Below are 22,722 nucleotides of genomic sequence, written 5' to 3'. Positions count from 1 at the left end.
TGAGTCTGGATGTTCATCCCCAACATCACTTTTTGCATCAGCAGTGAGGTGCAGACATGAAGACTACTGCTGGCTTCTTGATTTTTTTTTCTTCCTTTCATTCATCTTTTTCTCAATTAAATTCCCGTTGTGTTAATGCTCGTTCTAGCAGCCAAGGGTCAGTAGGACAATTCTTCTTTTTTTTTCCAAAGGAGCTGCAAACATAAATACTTGAAATGCTGCTACTTCAGTTATCACAACATTCACTGGAAGTGGAAGGTGACCACACAAAGAAAAATAATTGCCGAACATGTTTTAAAGTCATGATTCGCATCCGAGGCATCTCAGATGGTATTGTGAACTGTAATTTCCCAAATGCAATTAGGAAATTCAGTACAAAGAAAATCAACAATGAGGTAACAGAATAAAAGCACAATTTTGATGATTTTGATATTAGATGGATACATATTTCAAACAATTTCTTACAAATTTGTTCCATGACACTGCAGCAAAAGAAATATATGTCTGATTTGACTATGCAACTGAATTCATAGAGCAGTCATTGTATGCGTATCCGGGCAATTATCCCCAGAGGGCAATTACCCCCCCCCCCCCCCCCCCCCCGGCTAAATACTGGTTAATGGTAAGGTTAGAGTTAAGATTAGGGTTAGGTTTAGTGTTAGGAGTTTGGGTTATGGTTAGGATTAGTTTCAGGATTAGGATTAGGATTAGGGACAGGGGAAGGGCCCGGGGGTAATTGCCCAGGGGGTAATTGCCCTAGACCCATTGTATGATGCACAAACCTCATGTCGGTGGTCAACATGTTTTTGTTTTTGCTAAAGTGTTACTAAATATTTCCATGAACATTACCTGGTCAAACCAAATTCCATTTCAGCAATCTGAAGATTATGTATTGCAATAGGAATATTTGTCCTTAACATCCTAAATTAAGAAATTTAATTCCATTTCTCTATGAGTAGTTGGTGTCTAAACTCAGTCTAAAGTGTGATTGTGAGCTTCAAAGTTGGTCATCATGTCGAAGGTAGATGCTGTAAATAAAGTCATCAGACCTGCCAAGACAAACCAAGTCGGGAGTAAACAGTCGTGTCCAGTACCAACACGTTTGAGTGGGGACTTATCGCTCCCATCGGTCTTCCGGTTCTGAGTCTACGCCTTACCGTTATCTCTCGTGCCCATCTTGATTGACAGGTTGGCATCAACTGTTTGCCAGCATTTATTGTCAATGATGACTACAGAAAACAAAGGAGTAACACCCCCTCCGTATCAAGATCGGAGAGAAATAATTATGTCTTGAGGAATATAAATGAACTTGTGACCTCCTACCTCTTCAGAAATATACTTGAACATATTGATTAGAGGCTGAGAATACCCTATTCTTCTGCCATTTTTAGATGCTTTTAACCATATATGATGATTTCTATCTTGATAAAGTAACAATGAACAGAAGTTTCTCAATGATGTTTGCTTACTGTGTGAAATATTTATCTGTTGGTGAGTTTAGGTCTATTTTAAGCTCTGAGATTCATTTCATTGAAAAAATAGTGGTACTTTGGACTACATTTTAATGCAAGCAGTGACTTATCTATACTTGCGTGACAAAAATGTACTTTTTTTTCTATGAATGGAGATCACTGACTTGATTATCTTATATATTCTATTTTTTTAACCAATTCATTTGAGTTCTTCCTCCTGCACAGTTTAACTATTTTATTTCTCTCGCTCCCTTGCTTATTTACCTGTTTTTGACATCCTGTTCTAAACTTTTCAACTCTTGAGGCAGGGCGATATCTTTTGGCAAATAGCGTTATCTACTTAGCTTCCGGTCTATGCACACAAATACACTTCAAAGTTAAACTCCTATGGTGTTGGCTGCCCACGCTATCTCGCCTGGGAGGTGGAAGCTGCGTGCCATGAAACTTTACCCTAGAGTTTTGGTCAAGATTGTCCATGCTGCAACCCAGTGAATGTTTCGTTAATAGTATACTAAGAAATAAATTGATTAAAGGGATTCAATTTTTTATTGTATCATTTGTGAGATTCTTTATCTTATTTTGCATATTGAAAATACGATTGACCATCATGATAAAAGATCATTTTTTTTTTAATACAGAGAAAGGAAAAATGAAAGAAAAATCAATATTCAGGTAGACCAGACATACATAGCTGAAACAAAAAAAAAAAAAAGAAGAAATATATCATAGATGCCATGCTGATCACCTACAGAGTTATGTGCATTGAAAAAAGAAGTTAGCCCATTGAGGATGGGCTGATTTTGCTCCAACATGCATTTCCCATAGACACCTGCCCGCATATACTCAGGGCTCGTCCTTGGCGGGTTCAGTGTAAAACCTTTGGCAACCACCTCTTATCAAGATTTCATAGATGTTGCAGGCATGCAGGTTACCAATGGTTATGACACATTTAGAAGACATTGAGAAGACAAAGAGCTGGTGATAGAGAGAGGGGGGATGGGGTGGGAGCAGGAGATAGCAATCAATAGAAGAAGTGAGAGATTGGGTTGAACACAAGAGGGCAGTATTTCAGAATTGAACAATTCTGTCTAAACATGTAAGAAGGGAGCATGTAGTTTATACCCATCCCATAAACTTTTTAAAAACAACTTAAAAAAAAAATCACAAACAGACACTGGCTTAAACTCTGTCCTTAGTTTAGAATATACTTGTAAAACAAAATATGCTTCATAAAAAACAAGGAAAATAACACAGATTTAGCATATTGTTATAATGATTATGGAGATTAAGACAACATATTTATTGTAACATAGTGATGATATTTCTTGTTTGTAAGAAATCCTGCAAGAAATTTAAAAATTTAAAATTTCTGAACCAAAGAATTATTGGAATGTCATTTTTGCAGCTTCCTCATTAGGTCATGCTAATCAAACATGTAAACAAAAAAAATACATTCATGAGAGAAGTAAACTACATAAATTATCATTTTGACTCTACTGAACTTCCATAAAACTTCCATAAACTTCTGTGATACAATGAAAGCTCAGGAAGATTAAAACAGAACTATTGTCACAAAAATTGTAGACTGTAGACAGCAAATCTCTATGTCTGGTCATGATGTTTCCCATCTCACTTTCTCCACCCTAAGGTCAGGCAAGGGACCTGGGAGCTAAATCTCCTGACTATCATAAGCCAGCACTCACACGTGCGATAATTTCCAATTACCTACAAATTTGTTGGAGCAATTACAGCCTCAAAAGTTCTTTCATGCAAGGTATATTTTTCACTGTTATATTTTTTGATCTTCTTCCTTTTGTTCCACGGTGCTTCCTCCTTTGATCAGTGAAGAGATAAAACTCAGCCCAGAAGTTCAAGTACTCAAGAGGAAGCAGGGGATTAGCCTCAATGAGTTTAGCAGGTTGTTCCATCTGTCAGTCCCTGATCATGGGAGAGAAAGGGGGACCAGCTTGGGGTGGGTGGGAGGTGGAAGAAGGGTTAATCTGCTTTGAAAAGCTACCTCTGTGTCTGCGTCTTCACGGCCAAAAAAAAAAAGAGAGAGAAAAAGGCCAGTGCTACCCACTTGGCGAGCTCACCTCTCCGTCTGGTTGGCTACCCCGGTCGCTGACGTTAGGCAAGCCGTCTGTTTCCCTCATCAGCGGCGATTCTTAGGTTGGAGCTGGAGGAGCGGCGATACACCTGCAATCGCGGGGTAACCTTCGGCGCTGTAATCCACCTGTCTTAGCGGGCGCTGGAATGGTAAAAGCGGATGCTCGGCCAAGTTGAAAGATTTTCTCACAACACTTACCAACAGGAACTGACAATCCATTGGGGTTTGGATCCTGCCATGGAATAAAAAATGAAAACAATCTCTCAAAGGCTAAGGAGAAATTCTGTGAAAAAGAAGTAAAATGAAGACTATATGAGTAGAGTGTTTCATTAAATGTGTCTTTAGTGGTGAGAATGGTCTTACAGTGATATAAACCATTAGTTAGATTATTGTGTAACCCTCATCGTCACAGCGCACCTTTTTGTGTCTCCACACAAATTATATATAGGATGTTGTTGTAAACATCATAATATGTATGAATGCCATATGGGAGATATGATTCTTGGTTACAAGGCAGATGAAAAGAAAAACAGTTTTCAACACTGATTTTAACAGACCATCATAAAGATAATACAAAAAGCAAGAGTAGGTGTTTTTTTTTTTTCTAGGTTTGCATTTATATTTGCCCCCCCCCCCCCAAAAAAAAAAGAACCATTGCTTGTGATATGAAGAGTACTGGGACCTCCAATCTTATCTTACCATTCCCGACTATTTGAAATGCCAAACAGTGAGTGAAGTCACCCAGAGAATGTCTGGGTGTAGATATGTTTTAGTAAACACCAGATTTATTTTGAATTCCTTCAGAGCACACTGCATGTCTTCTTAATCAAAGCTCTTTCAAAGAGAAAAAAAAAAGTATCTCGAACATTTCTTAGACTGGTTTTTCGAGACCAGTTTGCAGTTACTTAGCAACAGCAGTTAATGTGTTTTTTGACAATGATTAGCAACAAGTTTATCAGATATTATTGGAATCCATTTTATGTCGATCCATAAGTGATGATCATTTATGATTTGCTATATGAATGCAATCGTGCCTAATCACTGGTATATTTCATATTTTACTTACCTCACATTTTAAAGCATGTATGTGTGTATGTTCATTAAAAAAAAGTGCAGAAAGAAATCAAAGTAAATCTGAGGACACTTTGCAGTTTTTACTTTCACCCTTTAGATAATTCCAGATTAATTTGCCACAATAGGGATATCGGTCATATAGCAAATACTCCTAATCCTTCCTTCTGAAACCAACAAAAGAATTTAGAAGGACGGTTTCATGAGAAATTGTGTCATGAACTCTTTTAAATGCTCTCATAAACCAAATATGAATGATGCACTTGAGTTTTACCTCTTCTACCGTAACCCCCATCACTCCATTCCTTCCTAACCTATTATTCCCCTCTTTGTCTCACAGTTTTTCCCTTTTGTAATTTTCTCTTTCACTCTTTGTGAACACTCAAGTTCATTCCTAGCAAAGTACAGTGGTCCTTTTTTGTTCTAGCAGTTTCAAAACAGATCCCAGCTCGTGTCTGGAATTCAAAGCAGGAACATTATGCCCTTGTTTTCCAAACAAAAAAGTTCAACTGAACTACTGCAGTTTTTTATTATCATTAGGCACAGGAGCATTAAAATCAACCCACGTTGGCACATTGTTGTGTAAAATATTGATTACTGGTATTTGGCAAAGTACATTTCTTGGTTTACACAATTTGAACTTTTCCCTCACAATAGTCTGAGGTGTAGCATAATTTGATACCAACCACACTGGTCTTTCCTTTCTGTTGGTAGCTATACAAACAGCTCCTCTAACAAGTGCTAGTCTAGTCAGGCAGTTTTCTTTCACTTTATTTCTTCTGTATGAATTTGCATGTGAGAAGTGTGCCAAAGAAATTTGAGAGTTTTTCTTTCTCTGCGTACAATGTACATAGTATATTTACTTTACACACAAGTAGCTGGAGAGAAGAATTACTTTCTCCTCAAAAAACATGTGATGAATTGTAAGGTTTTGAATATGGTATGGATAGTAATGTTAACAGAGCCAGAAGCTTCCAAAGTAGGACTCTGTGCTTGCCAGGTTACATTTCATACAGCATTCCTAGCTGGGCAGTATGTGTGTCAGAAAGTGGTGTGATTTCTCTGACAATTATGATATTGTTTCTGTCAAGCATTTACTGTCTGAATCACTTCTTCTCTTTCATATCCTGGTTTGTCATTCAGGTGATCATGAAGATGGTTTTTGAAATACATCACCTTTTATTTGGAGTAACTTGCCATACATGGTGTCAAGGAAATGGCAAACACTTATTTCAATTTTTCTAAGTTTTTGTGAATCTGAAATTATAGGTGTATTATTGATAAGGCTAGTTTGAATTAATCTGATCATGTTTCATGGCAATCCTGCCAACTTTTTCGTTCTGTACATATAAATTGTACTTATTGTGTCAGTTTGCTATATTTCAATTAAAAGAAAACTTTATATCTTCTCTCTTTCTACTGTCATTTCAGATACATTCATTCAAAGGAGAAGCCATTCAAGTGTGGTGAATGTGGCAAGGGATTCTGCCAGGCACGCACTCTGGCTGTCCACAAGACTCTCCACATGCAGCAGTCGCCGCACAAGTGCGCCACCTGTGGGCGGACCTTCAACCAGCGCAGCAACCTCAAGACCCACCTCCTCACACACACCGACATCAAGCCCTTCAACTGCCCCAACTGTGGCAAGGTTTTCCGCCGCAACTGTGACCTACGCCGCCACAGCTTCACCCACAATGAGTGCGTCGGGGCCATACAGGCTGCGGCAGCGGCTGCCGCTGCAGCCGCGGCGGCCGCGGCTTCGGTAACAACCAGCAGCGCCACTCTGGTGGAAGTAACCAATTAGAGTGACGGTGGAGGAAACCGAAGTGAGGATGCTTAGAGACTTGGTTCTCTGTCGGTTGCATGGTTGGATGAAGGAAGAACTGGAGCCCATTGAAAAAGGACTCAGGGTGGATGAGTGAACACAGTCAGCATCAACCTGTTGAGGATGGACTGACTTTGCTCAAGCACACATTTCCCATAGACACCTGCCCAGGTATTCTCGGGACTCGTCCTCGATGGGTTAACGTACGATTTGCCTCAATCTGATCTGTAGACTGTCAGTGGCTGCTGGTAGAGACTGACAACAGCTCAAACTTAATTTGCATCTCTGTCAAAACCACATTTTTGACCCCAGCAGGATTTTGCTGTGTGTTTGATTTGGTGTCAAACATCCACCACAAACTGGCCATCTGAAGAACTGGTATCAGAAAAATAAACATAGCCATGCGATGTGTACTGCTGGGCTAAGTCTACCATAATTGGCACACTTTTTTTGAAAAGATGCATAGCACACTCTATACGAAATAGATGTAAACATAAGTGTATATCTTGTGTGTGTACACTTAGGGGTGTATGTATAGTACAGTAAATAAAGTGTGCTATGGGATTGCCTGTGTTGTTTTTTCCTCACAAGGATTCTGCAAACTCGTGTTTGTGGACAGAAAAGAGTGAGCTATTGTGAAACTTTAACAACTTTTTTAGTACTTCAAGGGCAGAAAGAGTTACCACTACTTACATATACTGTACAGATTAATTGTCTAAGAGCAAGCATGAATGTGTCATAGGTGCTTTGATGTTTAGGCATGTCTTGCTCACAAAAAGCAGTAAGTGTTTTGTTTGCTAATATTTAAATGCTTAACCAGTACCTTTTTCCATAGGATGGTACATGTAATACATATATGACTGTGTATATTTGTCATTATAGAAACCAAAATGTTTCTATTTTGAAAGAGCTATGCGGCGATAAATGCAATTGTATATATTACTGACCATTTTGCTGGCGATGATGTGAAAATTGGGCATGAAGTGTAGTAGAGCACCTTTTATTTGTGAATATTTTATTAGAAGTTTATCCAGAAACTTTGAACTGGGTATTGCTGTTAGTGTAACAGACAAGAAATAGAAATATCTTACTGAAATCTTCATTACTTATATATACAAGTGTTTTATTAACAGGTGCTAGATTGTAATTATCTGATTGTTGCACAAGAAAAGTCTTAGCATCATTTTGTCTGTGTCCTGTCTGAATAAAATATCATTCATGATTATTTTCAAATACAATGTATCCTCAAACCAGATGTAAACACATAAACACATACATATATGGAGAAACATGACAAAGATAAAGTCAGATACCCGTTCTTGGCAGAAAGAATATACATGATATTGTATTACTGACTATTATACATGAATATGTATCAGAATATACAGAATGTTGTCACACCTTCAGTCCTGTAGCAGAGGAGTGCCGCTTGGTCAATCAACCCCTTGGTGCATTGTGTCTTTACCTCTCAGATCCCAAGCTATGATTCTGAACACCTGAAATCTTCATGTTGTCAGCCATTCAATGATGAACAGACCCTTTCTTAAAGAGAGGAATAAACTTATCACTTTAAAAAAAATCAAAGACAACAAAAAATGTTTGGCATACCTACAAAACATGTTTTGCAGGCAATATGTGCAACAGTGTAAATAGAACAGGTATCAAGAAAAATGTAGAAGTAAACTGCATAACTGTCTCACAAGCATTTCCAAATTATTTAATGATCATATAAAGTTTCCTTACTTTTTTTTTTTAATGGAAAATACCCACAGTTCCAGGGTATGGTATCAGTATATAGGCCTACCTCAAAATCCCATCTGTGTTATATATTTCTCCCAAGAAGAAAGTGGATGCATTGAAGATGCAGTACCTATTTGAAAACACACGCACACACACGCACACACACACACACACACACACACACCCTAAAAACAACCCCCTAACATCTATAACAGAATATTGGAATACGGATTCCACCTTGTGTGCCGAGTCGTGTCAATGTCATGACTGTATGTAACATATTGAGAGAAAAAATAAAAAGTTATCAAAGATACTTATTAGGAGATGCTGTGCACTTCTGAGCAAGTGAAGGTGATTTAGCTGTAGTGTAGTATAGGTCGTAGGTGAGACTGATCCACACAATGTCATTGTCAGTATGCACCTGCAGTCTATGTATTCAAGATGAGAAGCATTTTGCTAAGCACTAATCAAGAAATTTGAGAAAATGAATGTCGACTAATTTTGTATAATGTATCCAGTACTGAAAATAGATAGATGTACACCCTTCACACCCAAAGATGCTGTCACACATACTTTTAGTGTTTTCATGTCTTTTTTTCTAAGACTCTTTATAAGGCATCAGGTCTTATTTCAGCATGTGATTGAGTACTGACTAAATTAGCCAAAATTCTTTGTATTTTTATACTAATGTTTGAGAATCACTTTTTTGAATTTATCATACTAATTGTCTCTCAAAAATCAGTACAGGTACTGATCGAATGGCTCAACCGTGAAAAGTCCCAGCTTTTGTGATGGTGCCACTGATAGGATATATTCTTCCTTTTGGAAGAGATTTGGTAAAATCAGGATTTTCTCTCAATATCTCTCTCTTTACTAGTCCAATCATCAATTGTTCAATTATTCAGTTTGTGTGTCACAATTAGTGTTGATTTCCCCATCTCACTGTCTCCTGCTATTCCTCAATGAACTTCTGATCTCTTCCCATGCTCTCAAGTTTATTTACTTCCCCATCATGTTGTGAGATATCACTGATTTCTACTTTTATATTAATTTCTTCAGTCATCTTGTGATCCCTTCATGTAGATACTCTTTCTTATGCTCCGTGTCTATCTACCTGCCTACCTACCTATGTCAATTTATATATTTATTCATTTATCTATCTATCTACAGCTATCTATCTATCTATCTATCTATCTATCTATCTATCTATCTATCTATCTATCTATCTATCTTTCAGGCTGTCTATCTATCCAGATATCTATTGACTGTCTATCTATCTGTCTATCTTTCTATTAATCTATCTATCTATCTATCTTCCTATCTGTCTTTCTTTCTGTTTATCTGTCTATCTATTTATCTATCTGTATATCTGTCTATCTATTTATCGATCTATCTATCTTTTTACCTTCTCTGGATTTGAAAATCACATTAAACTTTACACAGGTTTGGGTATCAGCTTTGTGAATCAGAAAATCAACCCCCTCCAAATGTATGTACTGTAGCTATCTGTGTAGTATTCAGAAGTACTATCAGTCTGTAGTGTTCCAGTGTTTGTCCATAATCCGCAGAGAGATTTGCAAATCTTGTAAGGCTAGCACTCATTCACTTGACTTTTATGTGTGAAATGAGAGTGTTTTACGCCCGTTTGCTATCATTGTGCTAGAGGTGTCATGTTTATCAAGGAAGGGAGGGAAACTCCGTACGTTGAGACTGCTTTATTTGTAGCACACGCAACAGTTGTGTGGACTTTGATTTTTGTTGTCGAATGCATGTTATTTATGTTCAGATCACTTTCATGTAGTTCTGCATTAAAAATGCACCAGCAGCTGGGCTGCTGGACACTGTAAATAATGTACAGCTGTATTAAGTTATCTGTGTTTTACCATAATTGTATCAGAGCTTGATGGAATCAAAGAGCACAAGAACTTTTGTTTGGCAGAGTGCTTGTTCCCCCCCCCCCCTCTCATTCAAAGGATTATGCTACCTGCATTTGTATTCCACAAACTCATGGAATAGTGTCTTTACCCAGAATTTTATGCCCATTCCTTCATAGGCGTAATTCAAGGAATATATCTGGGTGTGAAACATATTTTGTTTTAGAGATGGGATGGATGAAAGCTGTATCTAAGCCTTGAATGCATTAGTTTTCATTTGTTTTTTAGTTTATCCCACTGCTAATATGAGCCTTGTGGGTCTCTGCAAAGTCTGTGTGAGTCAAAGAGTCTCGCATAGAGTGGGTTGAAACTTGAAATGATAACTAATGCTCATTAGCCAGTGTTTTCCAATAGACCTCTTCACTCCTTACTCTAAAACACACAAGATGCTGCACTGCACAGCTGTAGTAGTTAGGCACAGAAACGTTTTTTTTTTTTTTTTTTGTCTTTCTTTCTGAGCTGGACAGGTCTAAATTGTTTACAGGGTGTACCAAAATTAATGGAGATATAATATTATACCAATTGTTCCATCACCACATCTTATCACAGGTACAAATAACAAGACATTTTAAAAGTGAGTCCTTTGTACAGAGAAATAAGTTTTGATGTCATTAAAATGTATTGCTGTTTTGAAAATAGATTGTCTTTTTTTTTCAATGGAGATTCAACTGAGATGCACAGCCTTTGCTACAATACAACAAAAACTTCACCTCCAAACTTTACTATGATTGTCGTATTATACAATTGTGCAGAAAACTTCCCGGTATTTCATTTATTTTTTTTTTCAAACCTCACACAAATACGAGTGTTGAATGACTTCATATCAACTTCAAATGAATGAAAACAAATCGGACCTAAAGATAATGAAGCAGTTGTTTCGGTAGTCACAATAATACAGTTTGTTGGAATAAAACATGATACCGTAGAGAACAATTGCTGGACATGTTCGGAACCGGAAAAATGCACTTGAATAACCATTTCATATCAGCATTGTTGGATTGCATTACTTTAATAACAATCAGGGAAATCCTTACCGACTCAGACCAGACATAGAAAAGTAAAATTGTAATCGTCCTTTTTGTTTTCATCTGTTAACTTGCGTTTAGAAATCGATTCTGCAGAAGTGCTTCCGCACAGAGGTCGATCAACCAAGTGTGAATGAAGCGCAATCATGATTCCCACAACTATAGCGTGATTTTGTCATTCCGTGTCGTAACATAGCTGCTAGCATTCCACATTTAAGGTGTATCGCTCTTTACAATCGTATATGGTTGTCAGTGTTTATTAATGGACAATGTGATATGTACATATCGTCGCTGGGGTGACAAGACCTTGTATCTGCAATTTTGGTGAAAATGACTTTTTCGGATTAATGGTCAAATAATGGGTTAAGTGATGTCCTGTCCAAATCCCAACTGTCTTACTCCAAAAATGAAGCCACCACGGCATGTCAAAGGAAAGGCTATCCCATTCGCCACAGTGCTTTGGCCGCCATGTGTTTTGGCTCTCCTGAACGTTTGACATTTTGTAGATACGAGGTCTTGTCACCCCAGCGACGATATACGTGTATGGAATACCATTCTTTTCATTAAAAAAAAAGAAAAGAGCACAAATGAGTGTACTCCGAGAATTCTCATTACACCTTTGTGGATGAGACATACATCTGCATGGCACAGATCCGGCATCTGATGTACAGTAGGTCACCTGACCAACAAATAAAATTGAGTAAACTTGAAAGTGGTATCAACTACATGCATCAACCACGAGTTCCATGTCACGTTTAAAACAATCTGCTCCGTATTTCAGAGGTATGACCTATGGCTTCATATGGATAGTTGAGACGTGTCCATTGAGATCCGATTGTTGTTTTGTTTTTAATGTTGAGCACAAGTCTCTAAACTCCATCCAAAGGTCCACGTGTTATGTTACCTTCATATTCACACAGAGACTGCTCATACTCACAGATCGTATAGTTATATCAGAAAGGGTATTGGAGATGAAGTTGTTGTTTGTTTGGGTTAGTTGGCAACTTCATTCATTGTTTAAATATTTGTGCTTAAATCATTTATTTGAAACTTGATATACCTGGTATACATCAAATAGATAATTATCATATGTGTTCTAGATATTTTTCAATGAAGGAAGAATTTTATTTGAAATATTTACTCTTAAAATGATTACACAAAGGAAGAAAACTGACTTGAACTATACCACAACTGAATGGGGGAGCCAAAAAGATCTACACCGATGTATGATACAGAAGTTTTTGGCTGATCTGACCCATTCACTTTCTATCTTTCATCAAAAAATTGGTGAGGTATTATTCTTGCATACCTTGAGAATGCATTCCCTGCATCATTTGTCATTTTAGGAAGACTGACTGACTGACCTATGGGATTTTGAGAGCATTTGAAATTGTAGAATTTTGTGCACAGGTCATACATGTTCGCAGCTTTTGAGTGTGAAAAATGTCAAACAATTGCCAAAATTGTGTCCTTGTCTTGTTAAAACACTTATTTATTCTTTTTACGGATTAATGTGGATGGATTAGAGTGACATTAATAGTCATATTACTTTTGAGTGCAGATTAATAATAAAGAAGTCTGAATCTACTGACTATAGACCACCGTGAAGAGTTGTGCATATATGTGTTTTGTGAAGTCAACATACTCTTATGCGAATTTTTGTGCAAGCTGTATCTTGATTCCTATCAGAACCAGGTCCCTCTTTATGGGTGATTGTGGTGATGATGAAGATAATGTACATGTATTTAGTGTAAAGTGTAGCATTCAGCACATGAATCAAGAATTCACAGAAAATGTCAACTTTGAAGGTTAACTTTTATTTCAAGATATTTGGAAACAGATTTCAAACATCAGCTTCTACAACATTTATTATGTCTTCCTCTGCATTACAATTGCATTTTACTGGCCACATCTCTTTTATTTAACAGTAATAAAAATTGATTACGCAGTCACTTTCATCCTAGTCTAACTGGAGTCATACCTACCTTACTAAGGCAACAAATTTGCATACTGTTTCCTACTTGTTTCGACGCTTGAACTTCACATATCTTACATTTTGAAAAATGAACAAAGGAAACACAGGATTTGAAGAACCAAACATTTAAAATCCAAGAAAGACTGAAAATCAGCTCTCATATGCACACTGGCACACATGTATGATTACACTCCATGATCTTTCAAGAAATCCTATGCCACAAAATTAGATGATGATGGCAGTGTCTTGGGCAACGACACAAAACACTATTTACTTTCATTTACAAAGCCGCACTGTCTTGCGTATGGCCCCCCCCCCCCAAAAAAAAAAAAAAAATGTGCAGATACAATTCATATTTGTGTTGCTGTAGTTTTACTAATATGACTCCTGACAAGTTTGAGGTAAGCCTACTTCATCAGTCTTTAATCTCATCAATCAAAGTGGCCACGCAACAAGTCCCACTTCAGCTATTTGTAAAACATTTACATGGCAACCCTTGGTGACATGATTCGATTGAGATATCTTGATAAAAGTAAACTTGCCTTTAAAGAATGCTGGGCGAGTTCAGCCATGTTAGCGGAAGACAATTCATCTCAAAGCTAGATAAAAGGAAGGGGATCAATTCTCCCTATCGCTTATAGATGTAAACATTTTGTCGCTAGTGGCCCGGTCCGTACGCAGGCTGTATATTACATGCAAATGAATTATGTGATCTCATGCACCCGAGCGCAACATGTGGAGGTCAAGCGGGGTCACACTTTCCTGGTTTACTGTGCACTTCCGGTGATGCAGAGTTACTGTGCAATAAGCACAGGCCAAGCATATTTATTATGCGATAATTGCACCAAATATGCAGTAATTGCACCTTTTCATCACGATGAAAACATTGTAATTTCACAATAGAAATGTATTTTCAGAACTTATAATTTCATATAATACTTCCCAGCATGTAATACTTGCTGGGAAAATCTGCACAACTATGGTAATTTGGTGATATAGAAAGGGCTTCAAGAACAAGTGTATTCAGAGACTCCAACCCAAAGTACCTTCTGATCTGGAGATTCTCCCGCCTGAAACCCCTAGCAAACGGGAGACTCAAAGTTGATGTGTGCGAAACGCGAAATTCCCATGGATCTAGATGCTCTCTGGTGCTATCTAAGGCTTATTTTTTCAACATACAATAGAAATACAGTTGTATGTTAAAATCCTTTCCAACGGGAGACAAAGAGCCAGGGCGTGAGGAATTAAATCTCAAACGGGAGAACGGGAGATTTTGCAAAAATGGTTTTTCGGCGGGAGATCTCCCGTCGAAAACGGGAGAGTTGGAGTCTCTGTGTATTTCGCATATACATGTACGATCAAATAGAGATCTTGCTGTGCACTGGCACAGCTTTGTCAAACAAATTGTGATGAAAATTAAATAGCGCCGCCACAGTTTGACTTTTTACAGTTCTATGCAATTGGGAGAATAACAGCATTTCTTCTTACAGACTCGTGTGTGTATCCCAACCCAACCTTTTGTCCCGAAAACATGTGACATAAAACCAGCTTTTTCCATCAATGGAAATAGCGAAAAAACTGATTAATGACATTCAGACATTACATAAAATCAGGGCTGGCTATGAATGTTAATAGGATATATAAAACAAGGTAGCACAATAAAAACAGTACATAATAATGCACACATGAAGAAAGTTGTGAAATGTGAACTCATTATGTCATACCCAAACACAAAGAAAAAACAACATCTAATATATATATCTATATATTGGCATGTTTTGATCTCAGATCCCTAAAAGGGGAAATATATATTTTTTTAATATTAAAAGTTTGTATCAAAACCTGAGATTAATCATGTAAAGGGGGATATAAATAGCAATTTTTGCACAAGAATGATAAAATCATTGTCTGGATGACAACATCAACCTCACACACCCAAATTCATGAACTGTGAACTGTCTTCATTTCATCCCTTATGTTCTGTAAAGAGTTATTGTCTCTCAAAAAGAAGTATTCCCATACATCTTAGCTTGGCCTTCATTGAAATTACACTTTTTAATAGTTAGTTTCCTTTTCCTCATACATAAAAAGACCACACACACAAAAAACCCCACATAAGTCATTTCAAACTTTTTTCCTTCAAAAAGTCATGATTAAAACAATTATCATGAGAATCTGACAAAATATTATAAAAGATGTCTTACTGACATTAAAGTTTTAGTGCTGTGTGTGCAGAGAATGTCAAGACAAAATCTTAACCCCACAACCTACCCAACTGGACACATTTTGGCCAAAATGCTGCCACTGTTGCTCATTAATGTCTTAGAAATAACGACTAAATCCAAACATAATACTAACAAGGCTTTCAGTTTCCATACAGAATGTCTCCTTTGATCCCAGATCAAAGATGATCAGTTGCCTAGTCTTGACAAGTGATCTTTGAAAAGGATCACTTTGCACAACGAGAGATACAGTTTGCCTCCTTTATACTTCCGATTTATCTTTGGTGTCATAGTTTGTGCCAATTTGTAAATTGTGGTCTTTACTCTAGTGCTCTAGGCCTACAGACACACTGGGTTTTGTGTGAGTACACTGCTAAAACCAAAAACATTTGACGCATTTAACTTTCTTGAAACGGAGCCGACTGCCTTTTTTGATGAAAAAATTACAAGTATACTACATGAAATCATAAACTCATGTGCACAATTTACTATTGCAAATTGTGGCTCCTCACACAACTCACAAAAGTTTCATGCATGTGAAAACTTCTATTTTTACAGTTTGCATGATTTCAACAGGGCATACTACAGCCGTACCTCGGTAGGAGCCCTGCTAAAATGTGAGAACAATTTGTTTCCCGACCCCTCCCAATTAATTAAATGGGGGCCAACAGGAAAAGCACACTTATGTACAGTTTAAAGGGTGTGTACAGTTCTGGTCGAGGTGTAGATTTAGCTTTTAACATTTTGCGAGATATTCAGAAACCACTCTATGAGATGTAGGGGGGAATGCAGTTCTAAGGGGTATCAAAAGTTTATTCGATGAAAATCGGTTTTGAAATGGCTGAGATATCCAAAAACAAGGTGAAACAAAGAGATACTAATAAAGTTGGGGCATGTCGCCTTTTATTATTAGCACTTTTTTGGATATCTCAGCCATTTGAAAACCAATTTTCATCAAATAAATGTTGAATCCTTCTTAAAGTCACATGCTCTTTCATATTTCATAAAAGGCTTTTCATTATCTCACTTAGGAATGTTCAAAACATGAATCCCTACCTCAACCAGTACTGTACAGTCCCTTTAAAGTACTGGAAAAAAAATTATTATTATTATTATTTTTTTTTTTTTTTTGCATTTTGCACAATATGAAACTAGGGCGAAAATATAAATACGCAAATATTATTTCTTGTAATATGTAATAGTATTGATCTCTTCGATTCTGCGTGATAAAAACCAAGCAAACTCATTTTACCTGCCAGAGGGCACAGTATAACAAACACAAAAATTTTCACTTTCACCTCTTCATGCACTGTGGCCTTGAGAAGTGAATAAGACCTACTTGGACAGAAAGTGATAGACCACTGTATCACTACTGCTGTCTACTGTTTTTCATTGTTGCATTTAATTGTTTGTGAGTGTTTGCACATCACTTGAACGACCCTGTACCACAAACCACTACAATTGAATACAGAATTAGAATCAGTCATTATTCACTGAAGAGCCATGATGTATTGTGGCCCTTTGATCAGACACAACTTAGGTGTTTGCATTTTACATGGTCCAGTCATTTCAAACTCTTTGTCTTACTACTTTAAAAAAAATAAATAAATCTGAACATGTCTGAATAAAAGTAATAACAAAGCACAAGAATTAAAACCTTAAGTAGTGCTGAAACATGGTTTAAGACAATTACATGGGAATTGTTATATCTGTACACTTTGAACACAATCACAAATATAACATTTACATGCATGCTCTGCTCTGATCAGGGAGGTGCTAGAGAAGGAGAGGCAACTAGTGCTCTCCTTTGAAGTCATGCTCGGCACCGCCGAGAAGTTATGCGTTCAACTACAGGTGTTTACCCATGTGCTTTGACAAAAGCGAGCATCAATAATCGGGACTAGCGCTCTCACATCTAGAAATATTTGCTCCTACTGCAATTCGCTCTCTCTTTCAATGTGATGGCAACAATGAATTTGTGTACCTTGAATTGGAGCAGCGAATCAAAATGCAGTGTAAAACTGACAATTTTAACAGCAAATAGTTTAAAAACACGCTGGAACACGCTTTAACGGAGTACTTTATTTAAAAGATCAAAATATTCCCTTATTAACAGATAGAAAATTAACATGCGGAAATGTGCGTATTATAGAAAAAATTAGGTTTTTAAGACGGCCTAATTTTCATTCCCTTTCGATTTGCGAATTACGAAGAAACTAGAAATACATGTTAATAATATTGAATTATTTCCTAAACTGTTCTAAATCAATTCGAGTATTTCATCTAAAATTTTGCGGTGAAATAAAGCTTGTAATTCAACGAAAGGTGAAATGCGTTCTTCGTCTCCGAACTTCGTCTTGCAACTAGAGCGGTGCCGAGCATGACTTCAAAGCGTAATGGAATGCTAGACATTCCATTGTAACGCCTTGAACCTAAACATGTGTTTACATGAATTACGAAGATTTGCCACTCCATCTCTGTAACACCTCCCTGCTCTGATAGTGTTACATACATATGACACAATGCAAAAAAAAAAGAAGCAAATCTTATTCTTGATGCTTGTTTTCAATTTGAAAAAAAAAACAAAGTTTTAAAACTCACACATCATGTTGAAGCTGATACCTGCATTTTACTATGTGTCTTTACATTGTCTGGTGGATGAGGAAAAACAACAAACGGTTTCGATAAAATGCTGTTCAAAGTACTCACACACATAAATATGGGAGGAGAGATTGTGGGGCCAGGTCGATCAAGGGATTAGAGAGACAGAGAATGCAGTGCAATGAAGCAAACTGGATTGAGTAAAAGTTAAATATGATTTGAGTCTCTGTCGTTGCTCACTCTAAAAACACAAATCTAACCTGTCCCACTTTCTAAAAAAAAAGTACAAGAAATTCAAAATGTGCTATTGCACAATAAAGAAATAAGTAAAGTGAAGAGGAGACAATTTCTGTATGAATGGTGCGAAAAAAAAGAAAATGACATCCTCAGCAAAGGTGTTTTGCAGGCATAAATTAAAAATTGATTAAACAAAAAAAAAAAAAGAAGAAATGAATACCCGTATCTTTCATTTGTTATTGTGTCATGTGCACAGTGCAAAGATTGGTATACAACAATGAGATCCTTGTGCTTATGCGCAATGCATCACTTTTCTAAGTTTCTAATTCAATAATATGACAAAAGTTTCAGTCAACGAATACAAAATATATTGGGTACGCGAGGAAAGCACCCCCATTCTTGTTCCTCAAATGGTACCAAAATCATAAGGGTGGCTCCACATCCCTCATCCTTTCACAAACGGAGACATCTTTCAAGCAATTCAAAGGCCCACATTATTTTCATTCACTTAGCCTATTGGAGCTAGGATAATACCAAGCATGCATAAATGTGACACCTACCAAGGAGTGGTCACTTATTGCAAGCACGCAGTGATAATTCATGCAACTATACAGAGTGGTTATTTATCATAGTTTGCAAGTTTTGACACAATGAATAGTGTTTGGTTAGGGACCAACATTTTTCCTTGCTACACATGTATATCTGCCCAAACTCTTCTTTGATGTTGCTTGTGATTTTGGCCTAAATAATATCTTGCAATAAAAGAAACTTTGAATTCCCATAGGTAAGCTGATGAAGGTTTAGTTGGAACTCTAACTGTGTACCTCATTGTAAGCGGATTCTCATTACGCGCAGTCAGACTGGCAAAAGATCGTGAAGTTTAAAATTGCGATCTTAAAGATCTCAAAGTTTTGCCAGTGTGACCGCAAACCTTCCTGTGAAACTTCTCATCAAACTTCCCACTCCACCTAGGGATATTTCCCCCTATGCCACTCCCACCAAACTTCTCAGTCTTTTGCTTGTGTCAGGCGCGGCGCTACGGTGCAATTAACTCGCCAAAAGCTTATGACCTCGAATCTTTAGTTGCAAAAAGTAGACAGCTTGTGTACGCAAAACCGCTGGGGAAGTGTTGCAGGACAATCGCAATACTGTTCGAGCTGAAATTTTCACGGTGGTTTTATTTTCGCGAATTTCGCGAATCGCCTTTGAACCGCGAAAATAACAACGCACGAATAAGTAAGTTCAGGTAGACCCTCGCAACCACGAAATTAACAACACGTGAAAATGTCTTCCCTGTAGCAATTCGTGAAAATATCTGTACGCGAAAATTTCAGCTCGTACAGTATCTCATCTCAGAAGCCATCAAATGATTAAATCTATACAGCAAATTGAAGAAGAAACTATTCTCTAACTCGTAATGTTAGTTATTTGGGGTTTTATTGAGGATAAACGTGTGAAAATAATGTCGAAACTTAGCTTCCAAAACAGAAAATTTGGTCTCAAAACAAGTGTTATTTTCTCACATTTTCCTTCATTGCACAAAAATGAAACTTCAGTATATGACTTATGGTAGTATATCCATACTGCATTCCAAATATCTTTTCTGTATCATTTGGCGCACGGCTATGTCTGGAAAAAATCGAGATCACTGTCACTTGTGACCCATGTAAAATCCATGGCGTAAGCAAAACGCAGTCCGATGTATTGGTTTTTGTGCTGCATGAAACAGTTGAAGCACATAGCAGGGTTCCTCTCTTGCCTACTCACCACCCTGCTGACCGAAAATCAACCCCTGTCGCATTGCGCCGAACCTGACACCGCTGATTGGCTATACATGCACTCACCAGTAGAAAACGCATGTGCAGGAGGACGATCTAGTTGTGCATGTCCAGTATTTTCTCTTAAAGTCGGTTGTCTTTTTGCTCTTATTTTCACCTAACTACTAACTGCACAAACACAAGACTTCGCAGGTAGTGAGTCTGGTGTATACAGACTAGTAATATGCTAATCAAATGCATATTCATGCAGGCGCAGACTTGTGTCGGGAAAAAATCGTAACCCTTTCCCACGGTCGGCTGAAACAGAAAAATACACATATCTCAAAAGATACATCAGCATTTTCGCCCAAAAATCATATGAAGGAAGATATATCCATATTAGATATATGTGTGAAGTTTCAAGGGATTTGGTGGCAAAATAAGGGAGATACGAGGAGGTGAACTTTCGAGATTTTTTTGTTCTTCCCTCCGCACAGCCCTTCGATGACCGTTAAGAATTCAAAAGCTTTGGCCTCTTATCAGTGAGTTAATTGCACCGAAGCACCGGGGCTGGCGTGACTGGATGACAAAAGATTGCAAGGACTTCACGATAAAACTTCTCAATCCCTTGCCAGTCGGACCGTGCCTTTGTATCCAACCTCCCTAGGACGGGACTTCCCCGTACTATGTTTTTTTCTTTTATATCAGCAGTTATTCTGAGCCACGATTAGTTTACATCACTGCCACCCTGAACAATGCAATTCACTTTCAACCATGCCATAAATAATTAATATTGAGGAAGCATTCTGGAGAAAGTGAGTAACTTGATCTACCTGTATACATGCATAAACATTAATACAGTGTTCACCAGGTATTCTGGGATTGCTTTGTCGGGAATACTGTCATTAATTAAGCTGGATTATGTTAGCATGATTATGGCTCATAACAGCATCGCCTTGAAAGAAAATTTAATCGCTAAAACACAGTTAAAGTTTGCCAAGGGTGTCTCAACATTTACCCTGTATCAGTCATGCAACAAATGATTATTTTTCCCCATAAATTACACATATTGTAAAACATACTTTGGTTTTTAAATGAATGGTAACAGAGCCTCTTCTGTCCCATGGAAGAAAATATAGATTGTTTCATATGCGCACTCCATGAATACTGCAACATTTATAGTACTTGCGGCAGGCTATGCTAATGGGAAGACAGTACTACTATAAGATCTGCATGAAATACACTTACAATATAATGAAGCTTACTATAAATCTCTGCATCTACACCAGGATGGCAGATGGCTTTTGATGCAAAGTTTGCTTGTTTGAATGCTATCCAATGAAATTTATGGTCCATTTACTTTGGGTCTACTTTCTTGTGATAGCTTCTGGGGGGCATTTCATCAAGAGTTTGGTCAGATATTTTTTTTTTTCTGACAAATTTGCTCTTTGCCATTCAGATGCAAGAATTTCAATAACTTATAACGGTTTGTCAGAAAAAAAAAAAATCTGACAAAATACTTCTTGAAATGCCCCCTGATATAATCTGACTATTCAAGCTTCCAACTCATTTCAAACTACTACTAACATGTACACAGACAAGTTGCTAACTTTAAATGACAGTGCTTGCTGACAAAAGGTGAAAGTAATGACAGTGTCAAACTTACGAAAAACAAACAAACTGAAAAACAAAATTGTATCACTTACATTTTCATGTACATACAATTGGACAACCTTTAGAATCATTAATGACTAATTTCAATGTATTTCTTTGTACTGGTAGTCATTTTCAAATATCCAGAACTTCCCCCTGACCATCATAAGATTATAATTTGCAAATCTACATAATATCTATGTTTAATAATCTTATCTCTAATAATTGTCTAGACCGAGTGCATGAATCATTCACAAAAGAAGTCCAGTTATTAGCCAGTCGCTATGACAACAGATACTTCAACTCATGAAGGTTGGTAAAGAGCGAAGATGAGCTCCGCACTCAGACTCTTTGAAGCCACCTTAGCCATTCTGAGTGTCCTGATGGCTTTTATTATGAGTGGACTCCTAACACTAAATACGTTTCTGTACACTTTACATACAATACAAGCACGAACATTAGAACAGTATTGCATCTCAAACAGTTCAACAAGTGTACTTGTCCTTGTAACAAGTACAAGGTGTACTTTCATATATACAGGATGTTGGAGTTCTTGCAGCATGATATAAATAGCGAGAGATTTCACATACTTTCAAATATATTCTTTTTTTTTTTTGTTTCAATGCAGTCCACTTGTGTACTCGTCTTGTTTTTAATATCAAACATACAATATGGAATAGATATAAGCACACTTATATCCTGAACGGATGATAAACATAGCTAGAGTTTTCAAATATTTTGAAACACAATTTCTCATTCAATCCATACATGTATGTGTTTCTGTACTCTTTGCTTTCCAGTATCACATACTGGGTCATATGATAAACCATATATTGTTTGATCTATTTGTGTATCGTGGTGTAAACCCCCTGTGTGCCACATTCTGAGACTTCATAGCGTGAGTGCTTTCAGAAAACATTTTTGTTTGGTTTGTTTTTTTAAAGCCATGTGGTTTTTTTATATAAGCTTTTATGCTAGCAATGTAGTACAGTAAAGTTGGAGAGAAAATTGCAATCTTTGCAGTGATGTAAATTTTATGACAAAGCAATGGCTAGTTCTCTTGGAAATGGTCAGTGCTAAAAACATACCCCCAAAACAGACTG

The 22,722-nt window shown here is 37.2% G+C and overlaps 1 protein-coding gene across 1 annotated transcript in view; it reads left to right on the top strand.

Moving 5' to 3' along the window:
• Positions 1 to 6,454, top strand: part of LOC140240019 (uncharacterized) — a 39,001-nt gene extending 32,547 nt beyond the window's left edge. The window contains exon 3 of the mRNA XM_072319830.1: positions 6,082 to 6,454. Coding sequence (XP_072175931.1) covers positions 6,082 to 6,454 — 373 coding nt within the window. The remainder of the gene's footprint in view (positions 1 to 6,081) is intronic.
• Positions 6,455 to 22,722: the final 16,268 nt, after the last annotated feature.

This window comes from Diadema setosum, chromosome 16, assembly GCF_964275005.1.
Source record: "Diadema setosum chromosome 16, eeDiaSeto1, whole genome shotgun sequence".
NCBI lineage: Eukaryota > Metazoa > Echinodermata > Echinoidea > Diadematoida > Diadematidae > Diadema > Diadema setosum.
The sequence above is the reverse complement of the archived record's forward strand: the minus strand, read 5'-3'. Positions and strand labels throughout refer to the sequence as shown.